This window comes from Nothobranchius furzeri, chromosome 3 (assembly GCF_043380555.1).
Source record: "Nothobranchius furzeri strain GRZ-AD chromosome 3, NfurGRZ-RIMD1, whole genome shotgun sequence".
NCBI lineage: Eukaryota > Metazoa > Chordata > Actinopteri > Cyprinodontiformes > Nothobranchiidae > Nothobranchius > Nothobranchius furzeri.
In genome coordinates, this window is record NC_091743.1 from 47409033 (window position 1) to 47436099 (window position 27067).

Below are 27067 nucleotides of genomic sequence, written 5' to 3' on the forward strand. Positions count from 1 at the left end.
TTTAAACAGGGGCTGCACAGTGGCTCAGTGGTTAGAGCTGTTGCCTTGCAGCAAGAAGGTCCTGGGTTCGCTTCCCGGCCCGGGATCTTTCTGCATGGAGTTTGCATGTTCTCCCTGTGCATGCGTGGGTTCTCTCCGGGTACTCCGGCCTCCCCCCACAGTCCAAAACCATGACTGTTAGGTTGATTGGTCTGTCTAAATTGTCCTTAGTTGTGTGTGTGTGTGTGTGTGTGTGTGTGTGTGTGCGTGCGTGCGTGCGTGCGTGCGTGGTTGTTTGTCCTGTGTGCCTCTGTGTTGCCCTGCAATGGACAGGCTCTCTGTCCAGGGTGTACCCCGCCTGATTGCCCATTGACCGCTGGAGATAGGCACCAGCCCCCCGCAACCCCATGTGGACAAAGCGGGTTCAGACAATGGATGGATGGATGGATGGAAGTTTAAACAACATTGTGTTTATTTTTTATGGCGTGATAAGACTAACATTTCTAATTTGCACTAAGGTAAACAATCAATGTTGAGGTGAGTACTATGTGGAGGTGAGTGAAAGGAGACCTGAGACATATACCTACAAATATACGACTATGTATAGTAACCAATAGTACAACAAATACAGATGAACCCAGGAGCCATTCTACAAATACAACAGAACATTTCATAATAGATATTAATGTGATAGATAATCTATCAAATCCAAGGCTGTATTCCGTAGTTTGTCTCAATCTAAGCATGCTGCTCTGGTATTTGTCCGGGAATTGTCTTTGCCGGGTCCAGTGTGTTCCTTGGACTATTGTTAGTACAACCGGAATGTGTTTCCGCTGCGCTGCCAGTTCTATGAATGAACTGAAGAAAGTTTTCCTGAAACGAGACCTCTTGACTGGCTGGTCCCATCTCAACTTGTTGGGTCAAGCAACATCTTCGAAACTTCACCAGCTCGTCTCTGATCTGTTGATTCAACAGGCCGTAGAAGAACGGGTTAACAGCGAAGGACGCGTAGGCGAGCCAGGTGACCGCCTCCTCTAAGTCTCCAGGGCTTTGCATGGATCCGGTCAGAGACATCTGAAGGTGGAAGATGAAATAAGGTAACCAGCAAACCAAGAACTGGCCCACAATGAATACCAAAGTGAGTGCTGCTTTTCCTCCACTGAAGGCCCTCTCTGGGGACAGTCTCTGTGGCAGAGTACGGATAGTGGTGATCATGGTGGTTTGGCTGTTGATGGAGTCCGAGCGATCTTTGGCAGGGCATGCGTTGACCCACGTTGGCACAGGCAGGACCTGCTGCAGTGCAGCAGAACGAGCCACCTTGTAGACAGCACAGTAAACGCTAAAGATGACCACTGCAGGAGCCAGGAAACAAACCACACCGAAGAGCACAGCAAACGCTTTTCTCAGGTGACTGTGGCTGGCATGAAGTGAACAGTGGCCTGCAGCGATGGAGCTCTGATGTCCATAGGCCGGCCATCCAAACAGCGTGACCAGAGCTAAGAGTAGGGACTTCATCCAGATTAGGAGCATTACTCCAATGGCAAGGTTGATGGTCATCTTGACTTCATAACGCATTGGGTGAACAATGTAGAAGTAACGCTCCAAGCTGATGGCTGTGATGGTGAGAATTGAAAGACAGATGAGGAAAACGTTGAGAAAGATGTACACCTGACACTCCAGAACCGTAAACGCTATGGTGCCAAAAAACGGAGAGCTGGAAATGATACCCAAAGGCATGAGGAGGATGGCACAGAGCAGGTCCACGGCACAAAGGTGACACACAAACGCAAACTTTTTCATGTGAGGAGCTCGAGCAATGGCCACCATCACACCAGTGTTGGCCAGCAGGGCAATGAGATTGAGGGTCACCATGCAGAACAACCCAAACAGGTCTTTGACTTGGGACTGGGAGCTTGTGACGATGCCTGCATCAGCAGGAACTGTGGGATTTGGAGTCCACAGGGAAGTAGTGGCATTGGGATCGGGTTGGTCTAGCACAGACACGACCATGGAACCGGTCTTATCAGCCATTATTTATTCAACTTGTCCTTCATTTTCAACTCTGATGAACTCATAAGTGACTTTCCTGTGAGGAGAAAAATACATTTTAGTGATGTTACACGCTAAATGACTAATCATTTTAAGGTTAATTATGGGAGAATAAATGTACTGAGTATTTAAATGTCAGCCTAATAGCGTAGCACAATGTCATGAACAGATACACTACATGCTAATCAACACTGCAAGATAAACAGGTCTTCCACTTGGCTTTGGGAAACACAAGGAAGATTTAGAAAACTCCACAAACAGCTGAAAACTGTTTATGTAATATGTTTAAAATTCTGTATTTTATTACATTTTTGCAATAAAACAATGACATTTGACTTCATGAATACATGTCTTATCAAAACAGAAACACATCTATTAAAACGCCGAGGAGCGTGAAACCGACTTACCCATGATTCACTTCTTGTTGGGCTGGTTTTAAATCCTGGTTCCACCCGTTTTTTATTCTTCATGTTCATTTAAGCAAAATCCAGAGGAAATTCAACTGAACTTCTAAACGCAAGCATGAAGAGACATCATGGTGGTGTTAGCACAGTTTATCCTGTAGATTACTGATGAGTGACTCCATCATGGCCTGCAGTTCTAAGTTAAACCCCCTCACTCTGTCTCTCCTCCAGAAACACTCTCAGTCCCGTCCTCTGTGTGAGGCGGTGACTGTCACACATTGTTTAGAACAAATGTGTGGACTGGAGTCTTTTTTTTTCTCTCCCTTACCACACATCACTGTGCCTCTTTAGATCCGTCTTCTCTGGGTCCTAACATCCACCAAACCCCAGAGGCCTATTTCTAGAAAACACTGAAATGCACATTTTAGTCATAAGGAGGATTTTGTAAATAGGTTCTTTTACTTTTTTGCTCCCACCAAGTTTTGTAAAAACTTTTTTTTTTTTTTTTTCAAATTGCTTCCAAAGACTTTTGCTGCAGCAGTTCACAGCTGAGTGTGAAGCAGCTGGGATGAGAATCAGCTCCTCTAAATCTGAGACCATGGTCTGGATATGGAAAGGGGTAGAATGCCTTCTCTGGGTCAGGGATGAGGTCCTGCCCCAAGTGGAGGAGTTTAAGTATCTCAGGGTCTTGTTCACGAGTGAGGAAAAGACGGAGTTCAAGATTGACAGGCGGATTGGTGCTGCGTCTGCGGGCGTTGTACCATCTGTGGTGGTGAAGAGAGAGCTGAGTCAGAAGGTGAAGCTCTTGTTTTACCGGTCAGTTACGTTCCTACCCTCACCTGTGGTCACGAGCTTTGGGTAGTGACCGAAAGAATGAGATCACGAATACAAGCGGCCAAAATAAGTTTTCTCCGCAGAGTGGCTGGGCTCTCCCTTAAGAGACAGGGTGAGAAGCTCAGTCATTCGGGAGGGGCTCGGAGTAGACCCGCTGCTCCTCCACATCGAGAGGAGCCAGTTGAGGTGGCGTGGGCATCTGGTTAGGATGCCTCCTGGACGCCTCCCTGGTGAGGCTTTCCAGGCACGTCCAACCGGGAGGAAACCTAAAAGAAATATTCTGATGATTTATTAGGCTGCTGCCTCGCGACCCGACGCCAGATAAGTGGACAAAAATGGATGGATGGCTTCAAAAGACATTTCATTTAGTTCACACCAAACATGTTAAACCTAACTTTATCTCATCTAAACTTTTATTCACCCACACCTGGGTCATGCTTATCCTGACTATATGGTCTGGGTACTAATTCTAGCATTTTAAGTCATTCTTTTAAAGGACAATGATGATTCCTAAAGTGGTAATAATGCAGTGTTGACTTAACTATTAGTAACTTTCTCTTGTGTTTTTAGAGAATAATGTTATTTTAGAATTACAGGATTTCCATAGAATCAAACAATAATTAGACATTTTTACCCAATCAAGTTACACCTAGAAATGTCTTAAAGTGACATTTCTGTCATCAACATACTGATGGAGATCATGGAGGATTAAAGTTTCTAGTATCAACTATATCTGTGCCTGCAGTGGGAAGTGTGCACCAGCAGAAAACTTCAGATGACATGAAGACAGAAAACAGACACGTGTTGAAGCTTCTTCATTTAATCCAGCTTTAGTGCAAAGATATCAAGACCAAGACCAGTAAGGCTTCTACTTACTGGCTTTGTCTGAAACAACCTGTGTCTGAATGTAATATTAGTAATTTAGGTCTGATCATCAGGAGTCTTCTTACAGTTCAAGTAAACATCAGACTTCTAACAGGTGTTGAAACACCAGCTTCATACTTCTGTAAACACAAACACACATTCATAAGCTCCCTCTTACTGTCTAAGCAGCTGCTAAATTATCTCTAAATACGTAATTATCTTCAAACCAACTGGTTTTGAGTCGTCTACACTTCTAGACTCATCTAGAAAAAAAGCGCCTTCTTCTGGCGTCAACCCCTCACACCACCATGTTTAAGAAAGTGTCCCAGATATGAAACTTGACAGAATTTTCTTTTAATTTGACATTAGCATTCACAGACCCCCCCACCCCACCCCCACCACCAGTGGTTGCATAAACCTGACTCTGCTCCATGATTTGCAAGGAAATAACAATTCAGTCACAAACAAAAGTGACACGTACTGTAGTTCAAAAACCCAAGTGTGCAAAACTCCAAACTTCGAAACATCGTAAGACAATCCAACATCAGCATTACAGTGAATGGTCAAAATAGGGAGATTGTACGTTTCAATACATTCTACCACACGTGCATAAGAGTGTAAGGCACAGAAAAGAACGAAGCATTCATGCACTCCTGTAGAGACGTCCGCATCTAGAGCCTGGACCGTTAATGAACCTGCGCGGGTGTCGATGAGGTCATCAGCGCATTTTCAGCTCCAGCAGGTAGCGAAGGCGACACTGGCTCTCTTTGTAGATGAGATACTCGCTGTTGCTGAAGTAGCTGTCTGAGTACTGGGGCTGATTTATGGGCTTCCCCTGAGGAACAGTGACCTCTTTTCCCTCCAGAGTGATGACAACGTCCTTAGACGGATCTGAGAATGCAAGACGGGGGAAAACTTAACTAAACAGGAAATCACATTAGAGCAAAGGCATAATAAACCCAGACTGCCAAAGGGCTCAAACCCCTGAAAGGGTCCCGTACCTGGTTCCACCCGGCCTCGCGCCACCACACTATCATAACCTGCAGGGGCCTTCTTCAGGGTACAGTCATCTTTGGTGATGGTGCACTCCTTACCAAGAGCCACCTCACTCAGAAACATCACTCCAGTGTTCTTTGAAGGTCGCACTAAAAACAGACAACAGAACAACAGGGTATCTGCAGGTTTAATGGAGCCAAATTTAAGACATTTTAAGACCTTTTTTAAGTCCACTTTGACCAAATTTAAGCTTTTTTAAAATTTCATTTAAGCTATAATTTCCAGCTATTGCATGAAACCGGTGCTAACCATGTTGCGAACGTGGGATTAGCCATCCAGTTACCATTAAACTTGCACTTCCCCATGGTGCAAGCTCCTGCTAGCTTAAACAGCTAATGTGCTCATCTAAAAATAGCCCCCTTTCACAACCAACTGAAAGTGTACAGTTCCACTTACGCAAATATGATACACATAAAATGCTGAACACTAACTAGAAACTCACAAAAATTTCATGGAAATAAAAATATCTTGTTTATTGGTTCTTTAATTTAAGACCTTTGGAAACTGTAATTAAGGATTATTTGACATTTTTAAGGATTTTTAAGGCCTTAAATTCGGAAAAGCAAGTTTAAGACTTTTTAAGGACCCGCGGACACCCTGGAATAAGGACTTTAAAATATGTTTACATAAAATTCCAGATGATTTTCTCCAGGCCTCACCATAACACGCAGACTTGGAGTTCTCAGATGCAAAGTAGATCCCACAGCCAACACGGCCTCCAGAATGGGGCATGATCCTCAAGCCGCTCTTCAGGATAGCTGCCACCACTGCTATGTTAGTGCCGTGCCACAGCAGCCGGCGGTTCTCCAGACCGTCATTCTCACTGAAGCGCTGTCCCTGCAGCGTGCCGTGTGTTAGTCCACATGTCCTCTGGGTTATTTTTAACACTAACAGACAGAGCATCTACCTCAGCACTGCGATCGACCTCCCAAACGTTGATGATTTGTGGTTTAAAATAATCACCAGATGTCTCTTTTAAGTATTTCTGTATGATCTTCAAAAAAAAAATAAAAATAAATAAAGCATCAAGTTCAAGTGCAAAATCTTCCCCAGTCTCAAGACTCGGTACCTTAAACATTTCTGTATTTTTCTCCAGTAGACTGAGCTTGCATTTGAGAGACGCGTAGTCCTGGTCGAGACGATGAGGAACCGTCTCTACCATCTCTTCCTCGGCCTTCTCGGTCTCTGACTTCAGAGTCTGGGCCAGCTCTATGTCTGCCAACACCTTCGTAGAGAAGAGTAAAACTAAGAATGTGAAGGCCACGACCGAAAATACATTTAATTATATGAAAATGAACCCCACCATGAGCATCTCCTTCTTTTTTGCGATGATCTCTTTATCATTAATGGTGGGCGGCCTGTTTCTGCCAAAGTTGTGTGGGATTGTTGTGAAGAACTTTGATGAAAGTTCTTCCAGGCGATTCTTTCCGGTTTTTTGAGTCATGGCTGCTTCAATCTCCTCCAGAACCTCAAAGCCCTTTGCAATCTGCACCTTACTGAGCTTCCCCAAAGGCATCTTTTTGACGTCTGTGTGACGAAGAACAAACACAAAGATGGTTTATTTGTTTATTTATGTGCGAGAAGTAGCTTTATTTACGGTTATACTTTGTTTACTTTGGCAGCAATGTGATGAATGAAGAGATGGGTGAAAGTACGACATGCCGGCCAGAACCTGCACTTCTACGTGCCGAGACAAGACGTGAAAATGCGGACTTCGCCCTTTAGCTGATCATTTACACATCACTGCAGCTCTTTTAGGACCATTACAGAAACCTGTTTGTTTCAAACACACCCACCTAGGTTCATACACTCCATCGCCTCTTTGAACATGTCGTTGCTGAAGATAAGAGTGATAAGCTTCTGCGTGGCTTGGTCGAGGGTGCAAGGCTGGACATTTCTAGAGACTTTGACTGCTTTTCCATCAACACTGTCCACCTGCAGTGCCAACGAGTAAACCCATAACGTTACTGCTATAGAACACACTAAATTATAAAGGCCTCCGCACCATTGCTGCTCTAAGTTTCACATCACCTTGACCTCAGCGTCCTGCTCTCCATCCACCTCGATCAGCGTGTACTTCCCAGAGTGAGAAACAAAGACGGCCCGGTCACTCCAGTTGTTCTTGGTCTTGTCTTTGAACTTCTTCTCAAAGTCCTTGATGGCCGTCTCCAGCTTACTGAAGTCAGACAGTTTGCTCTGTCCCGTTTCTCCCTGGATTCAGAGAAACAGAAGAAAACAAATCACCAGTGTAAAATAGTACACAACAAATAAAAACGTATAAATAAAACTTAAGGGTCATTTATTCCACGATGTATTGATATTTGCCTCAAATAATGGCGTGTGTTTACTTTTTAAATGTTTGTCTTTTAGAAAGACGTGAAGGACTCAGAGATCAAACGAGCAGCTGGAGTTAAAAAAAAGACTGTTGCTGCTTTTGGCCACCAGTGTTAGGAAAGTTACTTTTATCGCCGTTTTTGCCGTGTTTTGCGATGGGCCTATCGCACGTCCTGTTATCGCGATGACGATAATTTTTCGATATATTGTGCAGCCCTACCAGGCAGTGATTTCAGATGGTGAAATCAAGGTAATGCTTAGGTATAATAAATTAAGACTCTAAAATTGGACAAAGGATAAGGCAGTCTCTTGTTTTCTGTAGTAATGTTGCTTATTTTTTACTCTTGTCTCTACTCAGACGTTGTATAAGGATCTCTGCAGCGGTACAGTGAAGTCTGGCTGCATGCATCAGAGGCACAATCCAGGTGTCTCGCTTAAATTAAAGCAAAGACTAAAGCCACTGAAGTTCCACTTTGCTGATGCACAGGTAAATGTATACTGACTTACAATAAGCTGCATCACATTTATTTATCTCGATGCATGGCCAGTGGGCCACCTGGGTCCATTAATTAATTAATTTATTTATTTATTATCAACAAACAAAACATTCCTCTCAGCATTAGGCAACATTTACTTACGATATCGTAAATAAATGTTGCCTAATGCTGAGAGAAATGTTTTGTTCATTTTTATGTTAACGTGTTTTATAGGTTGACGAGCTGACCGAGTGGATTGGTTCATGCTCAGGAATAGATAAACTAATAATGAAGGGAGAGTTCCAGTTTCTGGACTTGGTGTTTGATGTCCTTGTTCCAGAGGTACAACGCAGTCTTCAGCAGTGATTGGTATGCAAGTTACTTTTCGAAAACATTTGACAGAGTATGAATTAATCCTTGTGTGCATGCTTTTCAGGTGTTGAAAAAATGGGAGGGGATGAATCGATATGCAGCTGAGAAAGCCATGCTTCAGCGAATTCGTTTGTACCCTAAATAAAATGGTTGTGAAATTAAGTGTTTGTTTTATTGTCTTTCACTCAAAATAATACAGAAATACTAATTAGCTAAATAGCTATCAGCTGTAGTAGTTACCGTTGCAATGAGCTGCGGAGGCAGCAGACAGGTACCGGATAGCCAAGCGGGGTGCAGCAGTGGCAGCTGCCGAGGCAAAATCTCGGGCGTGGGAGGAGTTTGGTGAGGCCATGGAGAAAGACTATCGATCAGCTCCAAAAAGGTTCTGGCAAACTGTCCGGCGCCTCAGGAGAGGGAGGCAGCAACTCGCTCACACTGTTTACAGTGGGGATGGGGAGCTGCTGACGTCAACTGGGGTTATAGTCGGACGGTGGAAGGAATAATTTGAGGAGCTCCTCAATCCCACCTATGCGTATTCCGAGGAGGAACCAGAGCCGGGAGACCTGGGGATGGACTGTCCAATCTCGGGGGCAGAAGTTGCTGAGGTAGTCAAACAACTACACCGCGGCGGAGCCCCGGGGGCGGATAAGATTCGTCCTGGGAATCTCAAGTAGGGCTGCTCGATTATGGCAAAAATAATAATCACGATTATTGTGACTGAAACTGAGATCTCGATTATTTAGGACGATTTTTCAATTTATGTTGATTTTATTAGCTTTTATTCAGTCATAAAATTGCTCAGGGCACAATCAGGACAAAAATAAATAAGAAACAAGATGATCACTAAAATAACTCCTGATTCCCAGTATAAAAATACCAATATACTTATAGCTCATAGTCTATGACCCAAGGGCTATAGACCTTGGTTTAACTCATTTAAGTCTAACCAGTACAGACCCAAATACCAATATCTTGCAAATACTGACAGCAAGAATTATACAGTGGCATTTATAACAAATAAATGTAAATAAATTGATGTTTACAAAATGTTGCATAACATTTATTGAGTCATGTCAATGTGCTGTAGGAGCGTGCACTAGCACCGTGTCCTCAGAGAGATTAGTTATTATTTATCAGCGTGAGGAACTTATTTCTACCTTATTTATAAACTATTTATTTACAAGTCCATCAGTTAATGTAATAATTGTCCCAACCACAGCTGCACCCCCCACCCTCCAACCCGGTCTCACAGCAATCAGGGGCAAGCTGCACGTGTGTTTAGCATGCCACACGCGCACATTTAGCCGTTTTTAGTGGCTCAGGAGTCCGCAGGTGCGGTGTGTGTGTCACTCACTCTGGTTACTCCAACTGGGAGCCGGCTCTGAGAGCTGTTTCTTTAGCGGCTGACACATCACTACATCATTCCCTTTCCTAATGTCCTGAAGAACGGTCGGGAGCGCAGGCGGAGTGTTTAGCTAACCTGCAGGAAATGTCAACGACAGTTATCCAGAAAGTAGCTAAGGGTTACCAGAGATGTTTCTGAGGTGTTCGCTAGGAACTTTTAAGATTTAAAAAGTCAAGAAGGGGGTCTGAAACGCTGTTAGAAATAGCGTCCAAGTCGATAAGTTGGCAACACTGTGGGAGGAGCGCTTCATTTGCAACTCAGGGCAGCGCAAGTGGGAGGAGCAAATAATCGGCTTGTTTTATTTTAATAATCGTTCAAAACTCAGATCGTAATCATGATTAAAATTTGATTAATTGAGCAGCCCTAATCTCAAGGCTATGGATGTTGTAGGACTGTCGTGGTTGACACGTCTCTGCAACATTGCATGGTCATCGGGAGCAGTTCCTGTGGAGTGGCAGACCGGGGTGGTGGTCCCCATCTTTAAGAAGGGTGACCTGAGGGTGTGTTCCAACTATACGGGGATCACACTCCTCAGCCTCCCTGGAAAGGTCTACTCCAAGGTACTGGAGAGGAGGGTCTGTTCGATAGTTGAATCTCAGATTGAGGAGGAGCAATGTGGTTTTCGTCCTGGCCGTGGAACTGTGGACCAGCTCTATACCCTTCCAAGGGTGATGGAGGGGGCATGGGAGTTTGCCCAACCAATCCACATGTGTTTTGTGGATTTGGAGAAGGCTTATGACCGTGTCCCCAGGGGCACCCTGTGGAGGACGCTCCAGGAGTATGGGGTGGGTGGCTTTCTGTTAAGGGCCATTCAGTCCCTTTACCAGAGGAGCGTGAGTTTGGTCCGCATAGCCGGTAGTAAGTCGGACCTGTTCCCGGTGAGGGTTGGACTCTGCCAGGGCTGCCCTTTGTCACCGGTTCTGTTCATCACTTTTATGGACAGAATTTCTAGGCACAGCTGTGGTGTGAAGTGTGTCGAGTTTGGTGGCAGGAGAATCTCGTCTCTGCTTTTTGTGGATGATGTGGTCCTCCTAGCTTCATCCAGCTCTGACCTTCAGCTCTTGCTAGGTAGGTTTGCGGCCGAGTGTGAAGTGGCTGGGATGAGGATCAGCACCTCATCTGAGACCATGGTTCTTGACCGGAAAAGGGTGGCTTGCGAACTCCAGGTCGGGGGAGAGGTCCTACCTCAAGTGGAGGAGTTTAAGTATCTCGGGGTCTTGTTCACGAGTGAGGGTAGGAGGGATCGGGAGATCGACAAGCGGATTGGTTCAGCATCTGCAGTGATGCGGACACTGAGCCGATCTGTCGTGGTGAAGAGGGAGCTGAGCCAGAAAGCCAGGCACTCGATTTACCGGTCGATCTACGTCCCAATCCTCATCTATGGTCATGAGCTTTGGGTAATGACCGAAAGAACGAGATCGCTGATACAAGCGGCCGAAATGAGTTTCCTCCGTAGGGTGGCCGGGCTCAGCCTTAGAGATAGGGTGAGGAGCTCGGACATTCGGGAGGGACTCGGAGTAGAACCGCTGCTCCTCCGTATCGAAAGGAGTCAGTTGAGGTGGTTTGGGCATCTGGTCAGGATTCCTCCTGGACGCCTCCCCGGGGAGGTGTTTTGGGCATGTCCTGCCGGCAGGAGGCCCCTGGGTCGACCCAGGACACGTTGGAGAGGTTACATCTCCAATCTGGTCCGGGAACGCCTTGGGGTCCTGCCGGAGGAGCTGGTGGAGGTGGCTGGGGAGAGGACGGTCTGGAGCTCCCTAGTTGGGATGCTGCCCCCGTGACCCGGACCCGGATAAGCGGAGGAAGAAGACGACAACAACGGCAATGAGCTGCTGTGATACACATATAGGACAGTGTTATTGATATTTTGTAACAAATTTTTGTTGCTGGTGAGACAGGAGTGTTGTTGAAGTGTTTTTCACTGCTCCTGGGAGTCCTGTACTTTAGCAATTGGTGTAGGTCAAAAGTTCCATCTTGGGCTTAACTATAAAACTGAATATTAAGCAAGTACTATCATGTTTGCATATCTTGAAAAGTCTTAGTTTAATGTGTTCTCATTTTTTCCATATGTTTGTATTCACTTTACAGCCTTTTATTGTTGTAATTATTATATATATAAATGTGCTACTGTCATAAAAATTCCCTGTCTGAAGGACAAAGGGATTTAATATTCAATTTTCATGCAACGTAGGTAACAACGTTATTTAAAAGTTTGCCAGTCCAATTTTGAAGAGAAAAAAAATCTGAAATAAAAAATGCTTTTTCCGGTAAGTTTTGTTTAAAAAAACTACTTCCTGTGAAAGTAATGACTTCTGGTCAAGGTAATGACCCACCGTATCGTATTTCTGTTGGATATGTATATGTTTATATACATATCGAAGAGAAAAAAAGACAGGTATGGTTTTTCTCGTCAAATCCAATCTACTTCCGGCGAAGGAAATGACCCTATGTCTTGCTTTTCCGGTTACGTCATTTCCGGTCACAGCAAAGAAGACGCCAGATGCTTGTGATAACAAGAGCTTCATTATTCAATTGTAATTTAACGCCAACTTCAAAAACTGATGAAAATTAATCGATAAACTTACCACTCTGCCCCACCTGTTCCATGAATAGTATTGGTTGTTAGCTTTAATAACTTGGATCACGTAAAACTTATTGTTGTTGTGTCCTATGTTGGTCTGGTTGAGCATGCAGTCATAATCCTCGTAAACCTGGTGGAGAAAGTTTGATCAAAACTAAGTTTAATTATTATATATTAAATAAGGCAGGGCTGTTCAAATCTGGTCCTGGAGGGCCACTGTCCTGCAGGTGTTAGCTGTTTCCCTGCTCCAACACACCTGATTCAACAGTTCAGTCACCTCTTCTGCGTCACCCACTGATTTAAACCAGGTGTGTTGGTGCAGGGAGACATGCAGGCAGTGGCCCTAAAGGACCAGAACTTTATTATAAGTGGACAACCTCTCCAGAGGAGGACAGGGGACAGTGATCATCCACTTTCCTTTTGCCTTTTACTTGTGGCCCAGCAGCCAGAAGGGCCTCCTTTGCAGAGGTGAAGGCATCCTTGGGCTTAGCCTCCGGCTCTTCCTTCACCTTCTTTCCTCCTGCCTTGGCAGCAGCAGCTTTTCTCTTCGGTGCCATGGATGTTAAACCTGAACAGAAACGGGTTGTGTTCAGGAGCAGCGGCATGGTGTCCAGACACCAGCGGCCATGTCTCAACTTGCCCTGGGCTGGCTGTCAAGCAGCCCCATGATGCAAATAAGATCATGTCACATAAAGAGAGAATAAAAAGAGCCTTCCGCCCAATTACAACCCAGCCGGGTCAATAAGTATACATGTCTGCAGTTTCAATAAGGCTATGTTCAGATATGCAGCAGCGCCTCCTTACCTGCTTTAGCTCCTGGGAACTTGTCCTTTAGCTGTGACTGATGTTAGCAACAACAGAAAGAGGTATGGTTCTACTATCTGCGGAAGTTAGACACTTCCTGGAGGCTGAGCAAGGCCCGCGGTAACTTTACAGTCTGGACGGAGTGGGACTGCAGGGTTTCTGCTGGAGTCGGTACAGCCAAGCTAGCAGCTAGCTCGATGCTGCCATCTAGCCAGCTTAGCCGGAAACGTCACTGTGGGGGTTTTGGGACCTGGGTATTTGCTGGAGTTGGTGTCATAGCTGTGCGTTATTTATATAGATCAGTTCATTCACAGAGCGAACTCCGTGGTACAAACAAAATCACAGAAATAAGAACAGCTGTCATTTTTCAGATTTTATTCCTTCCTGTAAAAATGTACCTTCTAAAATCATTAGTTTCTATGATGTCTTCTTGCATCAGTTGGGCGTTTGTTCTCAGTGGTGGAATCACACAGTGGACCTTGTTAGGTAAAGCATTATTGAGAACATAAGGATCAATGCTTGCGTGGTACTAACCTTTTTCCTTGTCCATCATTTGAACAGTTGGTATTGCACAACTGAAATACATTTTTGTGCTGCTAACTCAAACATGCAATGAGCCGATCACAAAGCAGCAGCTTGTTTAGGAATCTAGGTGTGGAAAAGACAATCTGCTGATGTTCAAACTGACCATCGGATTCTGAGAGACTCTGGTGGTTTGGTTGGTTTACAGAGAATGATCAGAAAAAGATGCTGTGTGTCTTGCTGAGGTCAGAGGACTTGTTCGTTGAGCCAATTCAGGTGGCTCGGGCATCTGATTAGGACGCCTCCTGGACACCCCCCTGGTGAGGTTTTCTAGGCATGTCCAGATCTAAAGGAAGACCCTGGACAAGCTGGAGGGACTGTGTCTCTCGGCTGGTCAGGGAACGCCTTGGGATTCCCCCGGAAGATCTGGCCCAAGCGGCTGGGGAGAGGGAAGTCTGTGCCTCCCAACTTAGGCTGTTGCCCCCGTGACCCGACTTTGGATAAGCGGAAGAAAATGGATGGATGGATTGTTCCAGATAGAAAGGCATTAGCTCAAGTAACCACCGTAGTCATCCAAGATCTGCACAACAGCATCTATGAACCATAACAGCTGCTCCAGATGGACTCCAGCAGCAGAAGACCACACCAGGTGTCTCGCCTGTCAGCTAATAACAGGAAATTAAGGCTACAATTATCACAGGATCACCAGAACTGGACCAGAAGAGACTGGAGAAACATGTCCTGGTCTGATGAGTTTGGACTTCAGCTGCAACATCTTTGATGTGATGAATGAAGGTTCTGAAGGTAAAAGGGGATCCAACTTAGTAATTATTGGATACATCCAATAAACTGGCCGACAATGTATATTTCCATTTTCTCTACCCACTATAGTTAGAAGTACATGCAGACATGTTCATTTGTTAGCTGAATAACTGTTTGTTTGCATCAGGGGTATTATTGGTGACAGATTTAATACAAGTATAAACAACATTATGCACCTTGTATTTTATTCCCCAGTCACAAATCCAAAAAGTCTTGAATTAATCTGGTTTGTCTGGCCCCTGCCTTCTAATCCGGATTTAGAGTCGTTGTTATTGCGACTTCACTTTGTTGTGAATTATGCTATAAAAATGGTTCATCACCGAGGAGCCTATGCTTCATTTGCATTTCTATTTTCCAGCTTGCCTTATTTATTGCATAGTTATAACTGTATATTGCAGTCTGTAAAACACACTGAACATTAAAAAACAAAGAGCATATAACATCAAAGAATATTTTCTCACATCTGTTCTCATAAATTTTTGTCAAATTCAGTGCGTTGATGTCATCATGATGACTCTCAGATATACCAACCATGTCTGTAGTTATCCTGGCCTGCCAGACTCCTCCTGCACAGAGTTAAACAGAGGAGGAGTCTGGCAGGCCAGGGTAGTAGGACCAGTTAGAACTTCTGTATTAGCAAATTTAAGCAATAACAACTCTGCACCTCCAGTTAGACCATGACTGCAGTATTGCAACACGAAGCTCTACTTAAGTAGTTTAATGACACAGCTCTGGTTTTATATATGTATACATGTTGCACTTGTAAGTAAAACCCTTAACCTGTTGACGGTAGACTAGAATCCTGATAACGACATTGCCACTAGGTGGCTGTCTGCAGCCACGATGCTGCTTGACTCTGTTTTCCCCAGCATCAGTCCCTGCTGTTCAGTCTTCTGACTACTGTGTGTTTTTCTTTGATGGCTTTGTTTTAGATCTGTTTGCTTTTGGCTGGTGGTGTGGGTTTAAGCTCTTAAATAACGCAAAGGACAGATGTCAGATCTTTGATGCACTGAAATATATAAAAATGTATTCTGTGAAGAAGTTCAGCGACTTCTGCATGAATTATTTTGCAGAATGTGTGGTTAGATCTTCTTCTTTCCCTGTTTTTAAATATTAATTAGACATTAAAAAAGACCACTAGTCAGGTCAGAACTAGGGCGGACTAGAGAGTTGTTGTGTAAAAAGAGGTTTACATCCCATTGATTTAGCATATTGAAGATATTTAGTTTCTGCTGGAGGCTTGGGTGGAATTAAACAATGCAAACCTGACTAATTTCTTCACACAATTAAACAAAATCAGCAAACCTTTAATTGTTTTTCTGGAGCAAATCCTGTAATGACATGCAAAGTAACACACTCATAAGCAAAGTCTTTTTAATATTTATAAAAAACACATTTTATTTACATAAATTACAAGAAAGCACAAACTGGTTCACCAAGAGTCTACATTAAAAACATCTTGTATATATTACATTGAACAGAATTACCATAATTTACTCAATTGTTGCAAGTAGAATCTTCAAAAACATGGGCTATATTCGATTTTATCGGCATCTCGTTTATAAAATGCTACGAGGCAAAGAACAAAGTAACTTTATCGGGACATTGTACTCACAGCACTCTGAGAACAACAAAGTCAGGACGATCGTCTGTGTGACCTCCTGCTGATCTGAGACGCGGTTTAAGGACTAGTGATTACATTACTCTGTTTACAACTAAAAGAAGAGCCCAGCTGATCGTTCACAAGGAGGATGTTGTGGAGTCCACCACCTCTCGGCCGTTACAAACAGTTGGAACAACGTTGGAAGCTGATGCTGAAAAACATCAAATCATTTCAGGATATTTATTTTATTTTAACACAAATTGTTGATATTTAACGACAAATAAAAGCCTTTCTCCGATTTTCTTTAACTTAATAACAACCAAAAGCCACAGTGTCTCAGGTAAATTTGCAGCAAAATACAGCAACAGGAAATTAAACCTGAGAAATTGCTATTAAAGTAGTTACTATTACTATCATACAAGTAATTTATCCTATAAATTTCACTAAAAAGTGAATGTTAAGGCAATTTAAATAGGTAAAATGGTATTTGTGGAAGTACTGTATTAATAAATAGTATCTTACCTGTTGTAGATAACTTTTTAAAGGAGTGGAAAACTAACTTAATCAATACATTTGCAATTATTTCTAGTGGAAATGAATGTCTTGTAAGTTGTACGGGGGTGGGGGGTGAGCTACATAACAGCTGAGCTTCAGACAACAGGGTTTGTCTTATTTCCTGATATTTGGACATCTCTTCTCTGATTGGCTAACAGTAACACGACTCTGACTCCATTTGTTCTGCAACGTTGATGTTTCATCTCCACAAATAACAGAAGCCTGGAAGAGTTCTCCTGTGTGGTAGAGTTGCTAACGCTAACGGTTAGCTTCAACTAGTGGAGAAATTGTCTGCCTTCCCCGTCCGTCGTGAGTCAAGATAGGCGAGTCCATGAATGTTAAGTGACAGTGTGACGTAAATCTGTGAGGATTTTCTAATCCTACAGTTTCCCCGTCTATTTTCTATCAGAAGCTAATGCAGGAGAAAGGTGTAGGAGACTATTTTCATGTTGAGCCTGCATGAAAAACTCAGAGTGACCAATTCTAATCAGAAATATTGATTAAAAGATAGTTGTATGTGTCCCACACCTTTAAACAATCTACGTTTGGAGGAATCCAGATTAATTCTGATTGGACAGGCAAGTTATTGACTTGTCAGTGAGGTTGGTTATGAAGCCAGTTCCTGTTGTCTTTAAACAGAAAAAGACATAGAGGTCCATTCACATTGTTTAAACCTTTACAGTGTTTTTAAATTCCAGCTAGAGGTGCTACACACTGAACCAGAAGAGCTAATTTCCTCTACAAATAACTGGTGGTGTAAAGGTTTTTGTAAAGGTTTGCATGAACTGAAATAATTATTTAAACGAAGCACAGCACATTCTCTTCTGGCTCTTGGAGAGTACAGACGCTTTTTTCTCCTCTCCCTCCCACTTATCCCAAGGCTCTTTGTCCTGTCTTGTGTGCACAGCGCTTTCTGCATTTTTTCTGGAAACTGGAAATTATTAAAATGGATCTGGTCAGCTGTTCTCTCAATGCGATTGACAAAATTTTTTCAACGATGAGAACAGGAGAAGGGGCTCCCGGATGCCCCTCTGGGACAGAGCCAGCTGGGCATATCATGGACTCCTGGAAACAGTGGAACCTGATATGCCTCTCTCAACTGTCTGTAGAGGATTCTGAAGATGTCTGGATATTCATGGTTTTGGTGTCAGGATTCCTGCTGTTTGGCCTGAGCAGTTACCTGGCTTACCGGAAAATTAACGAGCTTTCGAGGAATTTTGGCTCAATCCCGAAACTCAGAGATGGAATGCATCGTGCTGTGAACGCACAAACTCATATAATTGTCGAGATGAGTCGTAAGCTTGGAATTTTGGCTGAGATACAGGCTCTGGCACAAAAGGTGGATTCCATCAAGGACAGAGTTGTGGACGGATCAGCACGGATTGGGATTGATTAATTATGCCATTATTGGATCTAGAGGGGTTGTAGACCAAAAGAACTCTAAGGCAGAGAGGAAATTATCTTTGTCTGTACCCAAAACAATTCTTACTATCCGAGTCTGGTGCCCTTGCAGCCGGTGAGGCTGAAGTGTAAACTCCCCCCTCAGAAGAAATGTGGAATGCTGCAGTCGCTAGGCAACTCTTTCTCTCTCTCCCAGCCTGGGTGGGACTGTGACCGGTGAAGGCTGTGGAACCGTATCTAGGAGTCACTGTGCTCTCCAACCCATTAATCTCCCTCCCCTGTCCAAATGGAGGTGATAAGTGCTGCTCCATGCAGCTGCACGCACTGAAGTGAGGAGAGTCCCAACCCTACCTCCCCACCTAGAGGACACTTGTTGTGTAATGTCTGAAGTGTGTGTGCATATCTGTCTGAGGTGTTTTTTTGCATAGCAAAGCTGCCTTCTCTGTTGAGGGTAGCTATGAAGTGCCTTTTTCTCCCTCCCCCCGACTCTATCCTCATATAAACCCTCTTGATCTATTACGGTAGCGTGACTCGGGTTGCGAAGGACCACAGTCACCAATTCTTGTCATGTATGGATGTATGTATGTCTGATCTCAGAAATGTGTGTACTGAAACTCTAATTTCCCTCTGGGATTAATAAAGTATTATTGAATTGAATTGAATTGAACTGAATTGAATTGAATTGAATTGAAAGAAGGAAGTAAGCCACTTTAACTGCTGTTACCTTGTCAATCAATCAATTAAAGGGAGACTAGGCAGTTTTGGCTTGCTTTTAGCACCCCCTAGTGTCCGTTAGGTTTTGCTTTTGGATCTACTATCTCTTTGCCGTGTGTTTGTCTTTTTAACACCTTAATCTAACAGCTGAAAATTATCCCCAGACTTCCTTAGTGTCTACAGGAGTATTCATCACTAAATCAAACAAATCAGCTGTGTTCATGATCTAAAACATGCAAGAAACGGGCTGGAAGCAGACTGCAGCGCCAGGTATGTCAGCTCAATTATTTCTAAGTCCAACAGATGGGACCGTGGAATATTCTGACCACAGGGGGCGATAGCGGCTGGGTGGCCTTTCATTAACCCTGTAAAGGGTCGTTTTAGCACATACTGGCTCAAGAAAATGATTTTAAAACATTCCTTTAATGGTGTTCAAGAGCTATCTAGAACAGGCAAGATATTAATTCTCCGTACCCTTTTTGACAGAAAATAAAATCATTGCTTGTTATAATAAGATACATTTCATGAATAGTTTTGAATAAGCTGGTATCCGAAACTTTAACTGTGTTGTACATCAGGCGTTACCTTGAGAAAAGCTGGAGGCCGGGCCGGTATTGACGCTGAAGCGGGTGGTGGCCACTCTGAGGGTGCAGACATTCTTCTGTGGCTGGAACAGAATGATGTGGATTTTTGGAGCAAAGAGGCAGCCCAGCACCACTGACCCGCTGAGACTGACAGAGATGCACATGGTGGTAGTCTGCACCTGCATGGTGAAAAAGATGCACAAATAAATTACCTGGCACTATAATGTGTTCCAGATGTCTGCATTTAAGCCCTAAACTAATAGTGTAGACAGTTACTGAGTAAAGGATCTGTACGAGCCCTATCATCAGTGGCAGAATACTGGAGTCGCCTTTTCTTTCTTTAAAGAAACAATTTCTAGCAGTGAGAAAATGTTTCATCAACAGACCTTTTGTAATTCAAAATCAAAGCCAGGTGTAAGAGTGGAGGCAGTCAGAAGGGTGCTACCATCAACCAGACAAGGAAGCAGTGTGTTTATTTGCTTGTCAATCAGCTGCAGAGCCATGAACATGCCTCGTCTCGGTGCTGTTTGTACCCAGCCTGCTCTGTCTTTTCCAAGCCTTTCTCAGCCTTCTTTGTGCCCCGCTTAATGAGAGGATTCAGCTCTCTGTTGTGTGGTATGTGACAAGAGCAGGTTTTTTCTTTTCACAAGACACAGCAGGTGTTTGCCATTGCCCTGAATGTTAATGTTGGATTTCAAATGGTGTGAGCACCAAGTGTTGTGCTGCACACAAACTGTTCTGCCATGACGATAACATTAAGTAACAGCAAGAGAACAGAAGCAGCTTATTCGATTGAATTAAACTGAATTCACTGAGCAATTTGTTGCTACATCCACAAACACAAATTTCAACTAAGTAACGAATAACAGGACTGCAGGAATCGTTTATTCACAGTTTTTGTATATTTTCTATTTTTTTCTGTAGCGCTTTGTTATTTTTTTGTGATTGTGCTGCAGGAATCCCTGTTCTTAGAACACTGTTTCTGAGATTGCTTTTCGACTTTGACTCCCCCAGACCTAAATGTATGTTTTTTTTAAAGAGCAAGTCACCTCCTATCAGAATCTTACTCCACTCCCACCTCCTGTTTGATAATAGCAAGAAATCCTGTTGCCTGGCAAAGCGAGAGGGCAGCGCCGTTAACACACACACACACACACACACACACACACACACACACACACACACACACACACACACACACACACACACACACACAGGCTCACAACGACATTGTGACATCATAATGTACCAGCTAATGTTATAGTGTACCTCTTAGCCAATAGCAATAGCAGTTTTTACCTGAAGAGGGCGCAACACTGACAGTTTAGCCTTTACATAAAACATATGTAAATAAAATTCTATGTGATTTTGTCTGTGTCAGCTGGCTTTTACATCAGGCTGTTATCTTCTATCTGTGGTGCAAACATATTAGATAAAAAGGCCTTTGCAGGTAACTAATCTAGCTATTATGCAAGATTAGATTATGCAAAACTCTCCTTTTGCATCCATTAGTGTTGCCATGTGGGTCTTTACTGCCTCCGTCTAAGATGAGATTCCAAAGATTGCTACCAGGCTACCTCTGACCACCACTAACACAGGCAAGTTGGGTGAAGTGTCGTGCCCAAGGACACAACAGCAGAATACCCCTGGCGGGAGTTGGAATCGAACCGATGACCCTCTGATCACGAGGCAACCTGCTCTAACACCTGAACTACTGCGGCCCCGTTCCACTGTTTCTCAGTGAAGAAGACCTTTAATTGAATTTCCTACCTCCTCTTAGGTTGTGTCATATGTGATTCGTGATTCTGTCATTAGGAGCCGCCTCACCACCACCACATGCATCACAAGCTACACAAGCAGTTTCTTGTTTGACTTTGGGGGTTTTTGCCGTTTAACTGAGCAATCATGACCAAATCACTTTACTGATCCCCGCGGTTCTAAAATCCAGAAACGTAAATGTCGTTGAGCTAATTCTTAACTAGGTTTAAGTTGATCCCCGGACAGTCCTGCACAGGAAGAACCTGTTAAGTGGTTTTAATAATTAACGGGAGGTTTCTTTGGAGGAGAGCCTGTTATGTCTCCAGGTTTGTGGAGTGGGCATGAAGAACAGGATGGCTGCTGCAGTGTCTACCTGTCCCTGGTTTTATGTCAACTTCTCAATGCACTGATGTATTTTACAAACATTTGTTTTATTAATTCAGTCAAGATGAAACTCCTCTTTCTTCTGTGGCATAAATGTAACTGAATCTATCGTGCAGGACTTGTCTAACCTTACTGCCACATGATGGATCACAACTAATCTCTCTAGATAAAATCCATTTCTGGTGTCACCAGATGAACCTTAAGTGAGGTAAAGCTGTTGTGATCTAGAGAAGATTTTCTTACCTATCTTGATTGAGATTTTCTGTTTATACTAGCTGTAGTTCATGCAGTGATTTTATAGATGTACTATCAACTCTAATCATGGTGGAAATGTGAAATGACCAGCAGTCAGGGCAGAGGAAGCGGGGGCCACCTTAATATGGTAACCAACAGCGTTATTCATGGATCAGTAGACTGTGTTTAGCCCAGGGCCGACTGCAGTCCAACAGCTGTTTGAAGATTTGCATCAGGCTGGGACAACAGTTTAAGAAGTGGTGTAAAACGAGGAGATCACGGGTTGTCTGTCAGTGCACGTGAAAAACGAGACATTCTGCCAACTGAGTTGCTTCAGTAAATTATTCATCTTTGCGTCTATCTAATGAGTCCACTCAGCCTGTGAGTCGTGTTGCCGAAAGTGACTGGAGGAAGGGCGCCTCTGAGCATCGCTGGAGTCCCAGGATGGAAGGAGCTCAGCTGGGACTCAGCATCCCAGGCTTTCACACTCCATTCCACACAGCTACGCACAGGGGCACACAGAGACGTTCAGTGCTCTCATCCCTCATGGTCTTGCCCACCGTTTCCATGCTGCTGCAAAGGCAGCTGTGTCAGGAAGCTCCTCTGCCTGTTTCCTCCATTCTGTTTTGTTCTTGTTGCGTGCTGGTCAGCTCCCCGAGGACAACCCCTCGCTACCGAGGCCAACCTTTACTGTGCACTTCTATCAGTTTAGTTTAGATATTTACTCTGGCTTAGTATTTTTTTTTCATGTCCTTGTTCTATCTTAAAATCACTATTAAATATACCATATATGGTATATGGTATATATACCATATTTAAGTTGTTTCGTTAAACTCTTATTTATGCAAAGCTGCTTCCTATGAGTCATACACACCTACACACACACACACACACACACACACACACACACACACACACACACACACACACACACACACACACAGAGGCAAAAACTAGACTTTCACCTTTGAATTCCCACCTTTAACCCGTGAACTGAAAACAACCAGAATAGTTGAGTTTAAATGTAACTTTCCACCCAACATGATTGAGACGTTAGACAGTTTGGGGATTTTTTACTTACGGCGCCTTTAACTTTACAATTTTGTCTCTTGGTTGTATCATTTTCATAACCATGTCTGGTGTTTGTCGGGATGACTTTAACCGTTTCCTGGTTCATGAAAGCACACACGCAGAACACTTGCAGGCCACAATCACTGGTTGCTGTCAGTAGAGCCAAAACTTTTGCGGATGATTAATCCACATATTTTGGGTAATGACTTTCTGTTTTTGCTCACTTCTGGCACTCATCAGTAACACACTCAGCCACAACACACACTCAACATGCAGACTTTGAACAGGCATCGTACTGACGCATACAAATCACACACTCCAGCTCTGAGAAAGTCACGATCTACAAGGATGCATTCTACTCAGATTTTAGAAACCCTCGACCATCTGAACAAATTCTTTATAACAAATGATAATCACAAGATGTGCTTGCGGTATTTGTTTTCTTCTTGAAAAACGCTGATGCAGACGGATTTATCTTACCCTGTAGTCACTGGCAGTAACGTAGAAAATGGGTTGGAAAGCCAGCCAAATGATGCAGGTGGTATACATGGTAAACCCAATGAACTTAGCCTCGTTGAAGTTCTCCGGGCATTTGCGGGTCTTGAAGGCGTAGACTGTGCAGAGAATAATGAGTATGCAGTTGTAGGTGAGAGACATGAGCATGCTGGAGTCCTTGCTGTTACACTTCAGGGTGACCACATCTCTCTTCTCCGGACTCACTTCTTTTCTCACGCCTGGAGCCTCTACCAACATCCAGACCACCACAACTACTAGCTGGCAGGAGATCAGAGCACCACAAATAGCAACCTGAGATGCAGGACTGATAAACCGAGGCCTCTGGGCTCCATCCTTCACGCCACTGAAAATCCTTGCGATGCGATTGGTCTTGGTGAGGAGAGCTGAGTAGCACACAGCAAACGAGGTACCTAAGCCTAACCGACGCAGTGTGCATACTGCTGTGGAAGGCTTGGCAATGTAGATGAATGTCATGCTGTAGCACATCAGCACCCCCAGCAGAAGAATGTAGGAGAGCTCCCGTCCACTGGCCTTTACTACAGGTGTCTGATTGTGTTTCAGGAAGAGGCCGATGACGAATAGTGTGCTCATCATTCCTAGACAGGAAATGGTGACAGGCCCAATAGCCCAGGCGTCCTCCCAGTGGATGTACTCCTCAGGCAGGTCGTAACAGCCTGTAAGATTAGCCAGAGGCCACTGTCCAAAGCTGCAGTCAGCACAGGTGAACTCGTCGTGCAGGTACTGGTAGGGCTGACACGGGATGCAGATCCAGCAGCACACATCTCCTGGCTGCATACTCTTCACCTCATTCTTCCTACAGGGGTCACTACATTGAGAGGTAGGCACAACTTGGCCAGCCCAGGGGATCAGGCTGGTGTTTAGGGTCAGGCCTTGAGCCCAGTAGCCCACACTGCGGTAGACATAGCGTTCACCCTCTTTGTGGTAGTGGAAAATGTTATAGCGGCCAACGCTGTCCCCAAAGGCATCAAAACGGACGACATTCTCTGTGTCTGGGGGTCGAAAGGGTGCTGAAAGGGAAGGACAGGAAGTGTTATACATAACCTTTCTGCTCCGGGTTAAACACTGATCAATAAAAACACACACATTCATTTTTCACTTATTGTTCAAGGACACATGTAATTATGTTCATTCATACAAGAAAACTTCTACAAAGCATGTCGGTCTACCTTTGTAGCTCCTTGGGGTGTTGTGATACCTTGTGATAGGATAATTCATGACCTCTAGTTCTTTTAAGCCTCTAGACAGTTAAATCCATTGGGATTATTTCTTTTTAGAAATAGTGAAGAACAGAAAAGCACAGCTGGATAAGAGCACAGTGGACCCCTTTACTTCCCATCAGTGAAAATGTCAGTATTTCCATAAATCGAAGGATAAGCAAAAGTGAGAGCATTTGAATTGGCAAGTCTGCCATTAGTGATGTGAGGATGAGTTACAGCGGCTCACTCTTTGTGTTGACGCTTTGAGCAGAAAAGAGAAAAACAAATGTAATTTCCTCCACTCACACACTTTTATAAACTGAATCGTTTCTAAAGGAATCTGCAGCAGCAGTGCAGAAAGCTGAAGAATTACTTTTCCACAAATTAAACATTTAAATTGGCACGATTCATTTAAACAGATCCCTCACGAGAACTTTAGTTTCTTGCATATTAAATAAAGAAATAGATAGGGTTCACTTTTGCATTAATAAATGTAAAATACGTTCATTACATACGCACGAGACCTTACTCACCATCAAACTTGACTTTGAGGATGTAGTCCCTGTAAAACTTGCGGCCGTTGCCAGGCATCAGAGCCTCGCACACCTTGGTGGAGTTGGGGCACAAGGCCTGTCTCATGTTGTGCAAGGCATTAGCCATAGCGTAAACAGCATTCACCACAAACATGATCTTTGATTCTGGTTGGAATGGAGCTTCACGGAGGGAGTGCTTTCCACAGCCCAGGTCATGGAGACTGCACTGGAACTGGTTTTCCCAAAATTCTCTGAACCAGGGATTCCGGGTGTTGTTGTACGGATGCAGCACGGTGAAGTAATCATTAAACTGAGGGATTTCATAAGAAGCGAGTTCAATAGTGAAAGCCCCGTTGGCCACCGATTCGCTTCCCCTCACCACGCTCTCCTGCGCTCCCCAGCCATCACTGGCCACCCAGGTGAAGGAGACGTTCATGCGGTTGGCTGCCACCAGCAGCTCTCTGGCGTCTTCGCTGCGTGTGAACAAGACCACCACCTTGGCGTTGGATTTCTGCTGAAGGGAGCGGATCACGTTCTCGTAACTCATTGAACGGCTCATCGAACGGCTCACCTTGGCTGAAGTGGCAATGCAGATCTGACGGGCACGAGCCTCCTGCTGAAAGGCGTCAATACCAGTTTCACCGTAGTCGCCTTCCGAGGCGACCGTTGATACGTAGGTCCAGTTAAAGTATCGCAGGATTTCTGCCATGGCCTTGGCCTGATAGAAGTCAGGGGGCACTGTCCGGGCAAAGTAGTCATAGCGAGTCTTGTCACTTAGTTTAGCACTCGTAGACGCGTAGCTGATCTGAGGGATTTGGAAAAGCCGCAGCAGGTTCGCCACCTGCAATAGAGAGAAAACAAACAAACATCTGGTATTTAACTCAGTCTTTGCACCGGTGCAACAAATCATCATTAAGGTCATCTCATTATAGAAACATGACACTGTTACAAAAGTTATACAGAAAGCACGTGTGCCTGAATTGTTTTGGGCATCTTTCAATAAATGAATGAAACTAGCTAGACTACTTGTTTTCCTCCCGCTGAGGCAATTAGTCTCTCCCCATTTGGCCTCTCGTTTCTTCATTGGATCCCTGCTGGCTGCTTTGGATCTTAAACCTCCTGCTGACTCAATGGTGTGCTCCTGCTTGAAACCGTTGTTGGGGATGGTTCATTTACCTAATCATTCATGATGTGGAATGCTACAGAAAACTAAACGGTGAATACTCACGTAACAATAAAAGACATTTGTTACAAAAACCAAAATTTTCCCTAAAGTTTTTGCTGCCTTGAAGAGAAGAAAGCTGACAGAGGACGTTCAGGGCAGGGGGATTGAAAAGGATTCAAAGTATCATGAAAGTATAAAGTGGAAACTTTATAAAGTGAAAGTAAATAAATCAACTAAAACTAAAGCTAAAACTGCTAAAATTGGATTGAACAGTTCTAAGGCATTATGGAAACCTGGAAAGGTAGCAACAAATTGTCTCTTTATTGGAATAAATTTGGATGGCAAACCTTCTGGAACAGTTGTGCTTGGTGAAATATCTCTGCTGGAAATAAAAAAAACTACCTTTGAAGCTGATTAGATAATTTAATTTACGTCTGCAACAGATATATATATATATATATATATATATATATATATATATATATATATAGGGCAGGGGGATTGAAAAGTATTCAAAGTATCATGAATGTTAAAACTTTGCATTTTCTCCTGAACAGGTTGTGCCTGTGTTGTGACAGGCGAAGAAGCTATGGACTCGTTTTTGCTTCAGGCACTTTTGTGGATGCCTAAAGGGAAGCTAGTCTCTTAATTCAAAGCAACACAAACCTTCAGTTGACTCCTGAATGCCAATGACTCGTTTATGAGAAGGTTAGAACGGAAAATCCCATTTTAAAGTTATTTTTATTTCAAGGTTTTCTTTTTTTATGTAAAACTGAATATTTCTTGGGAGAAAACTGTTTAACTGTAATGTTAATTACAGTAGGAAAAGC

The 27067-nt window shown here is 43.7% G+C and overlaps 3 protein-coding genes across 4 annotated transcripts in view; all 3 read right to left on the minus strand.

The window, feature by feature from the left end:
- Positions 1–579: 579 nt before the first annotated feature.
- Positions 580–2574, minus strand: gpr61l (G protein-coupled receptor 61-like). Its single transcript, XM_015959818.3, has 2 exons — positions 2436–2574; positions 580–2065 (listed from the first exon to the last, which is right to left on the minus strand). The coding sequence occupies exon 2, from the start codon at positions 2008–2010 to the stop codon at positions 718–720; it is 1293 nt and encodes a 430-aa protein (XP_015815304.1). The 5' UTR covers positions 2011–2065; positions 2436–2574; the 3' UTR covers positions 580–717.
- A 2131-nt stretch (positions 2575–4705) lies between these two features.
- On the minus strand, positions 4706–13292 carry parp3 (poly (ADP-ribose) polymerase family, member 3). The gene is made up of 11 exons (XM_015959816.3): positions 13159–13292; positions 12732–12922; positions 12359–12484; positions 7218–7397; positions 6983–7121; positions 6490–6713; positions 6256–6411; positions 6094–6180; positions 5846–6023; positions 5132–5275; positions 4706–5021 (listed from the first exon to the last, which is right to left on the minus strand). Exons 2-11 carry the CDS (start codon positions 12909–12911, stop codon positions 4849–4851), a joined length of 1587 nt encoding a protein of 528 aa, XP_015815302.1. The 5' UTR covers positions 12912–12922; positions 13159–13292; the 3' UTR covers positions 4706–4848.
- Positions 13293–16085: 2793 nt separating this feature from the next.
- Positions 16086–27067, minus strand: part of grm2a (glutamate receptor, metabotropic 2a) — a 35900-nt gene continuing 24918 nt past the window's right edge. The window contains exons 2-6 of one of the 2 annotated variants that reach the window (XM_054749150.2): positions 25073–25913; positions 23527–24350; positions 23287–23420; positions 19361–19538; positions 16086–16316 (exon numbers count right to left, since the gene is read on the minus strand). In XM_054749150.2, coding sequence (XP_054605125.2) covers positions 16218–16316; positions 19361–19538; positions 23287–23420; positions 23527–24350; positions 25073–25913 — 2076 coding nt within the window. In that variant the 3' untranslated portion in view covers positions 16086–16217. Of the gene's footprint in view, positions 16317–19360; positions 19539–23286; positions 24351–25072; positions 25914–27067 lie in introns of both variants that reach the window. The other variant, XM_015959814.3, reaches the window with a different exon arrangement.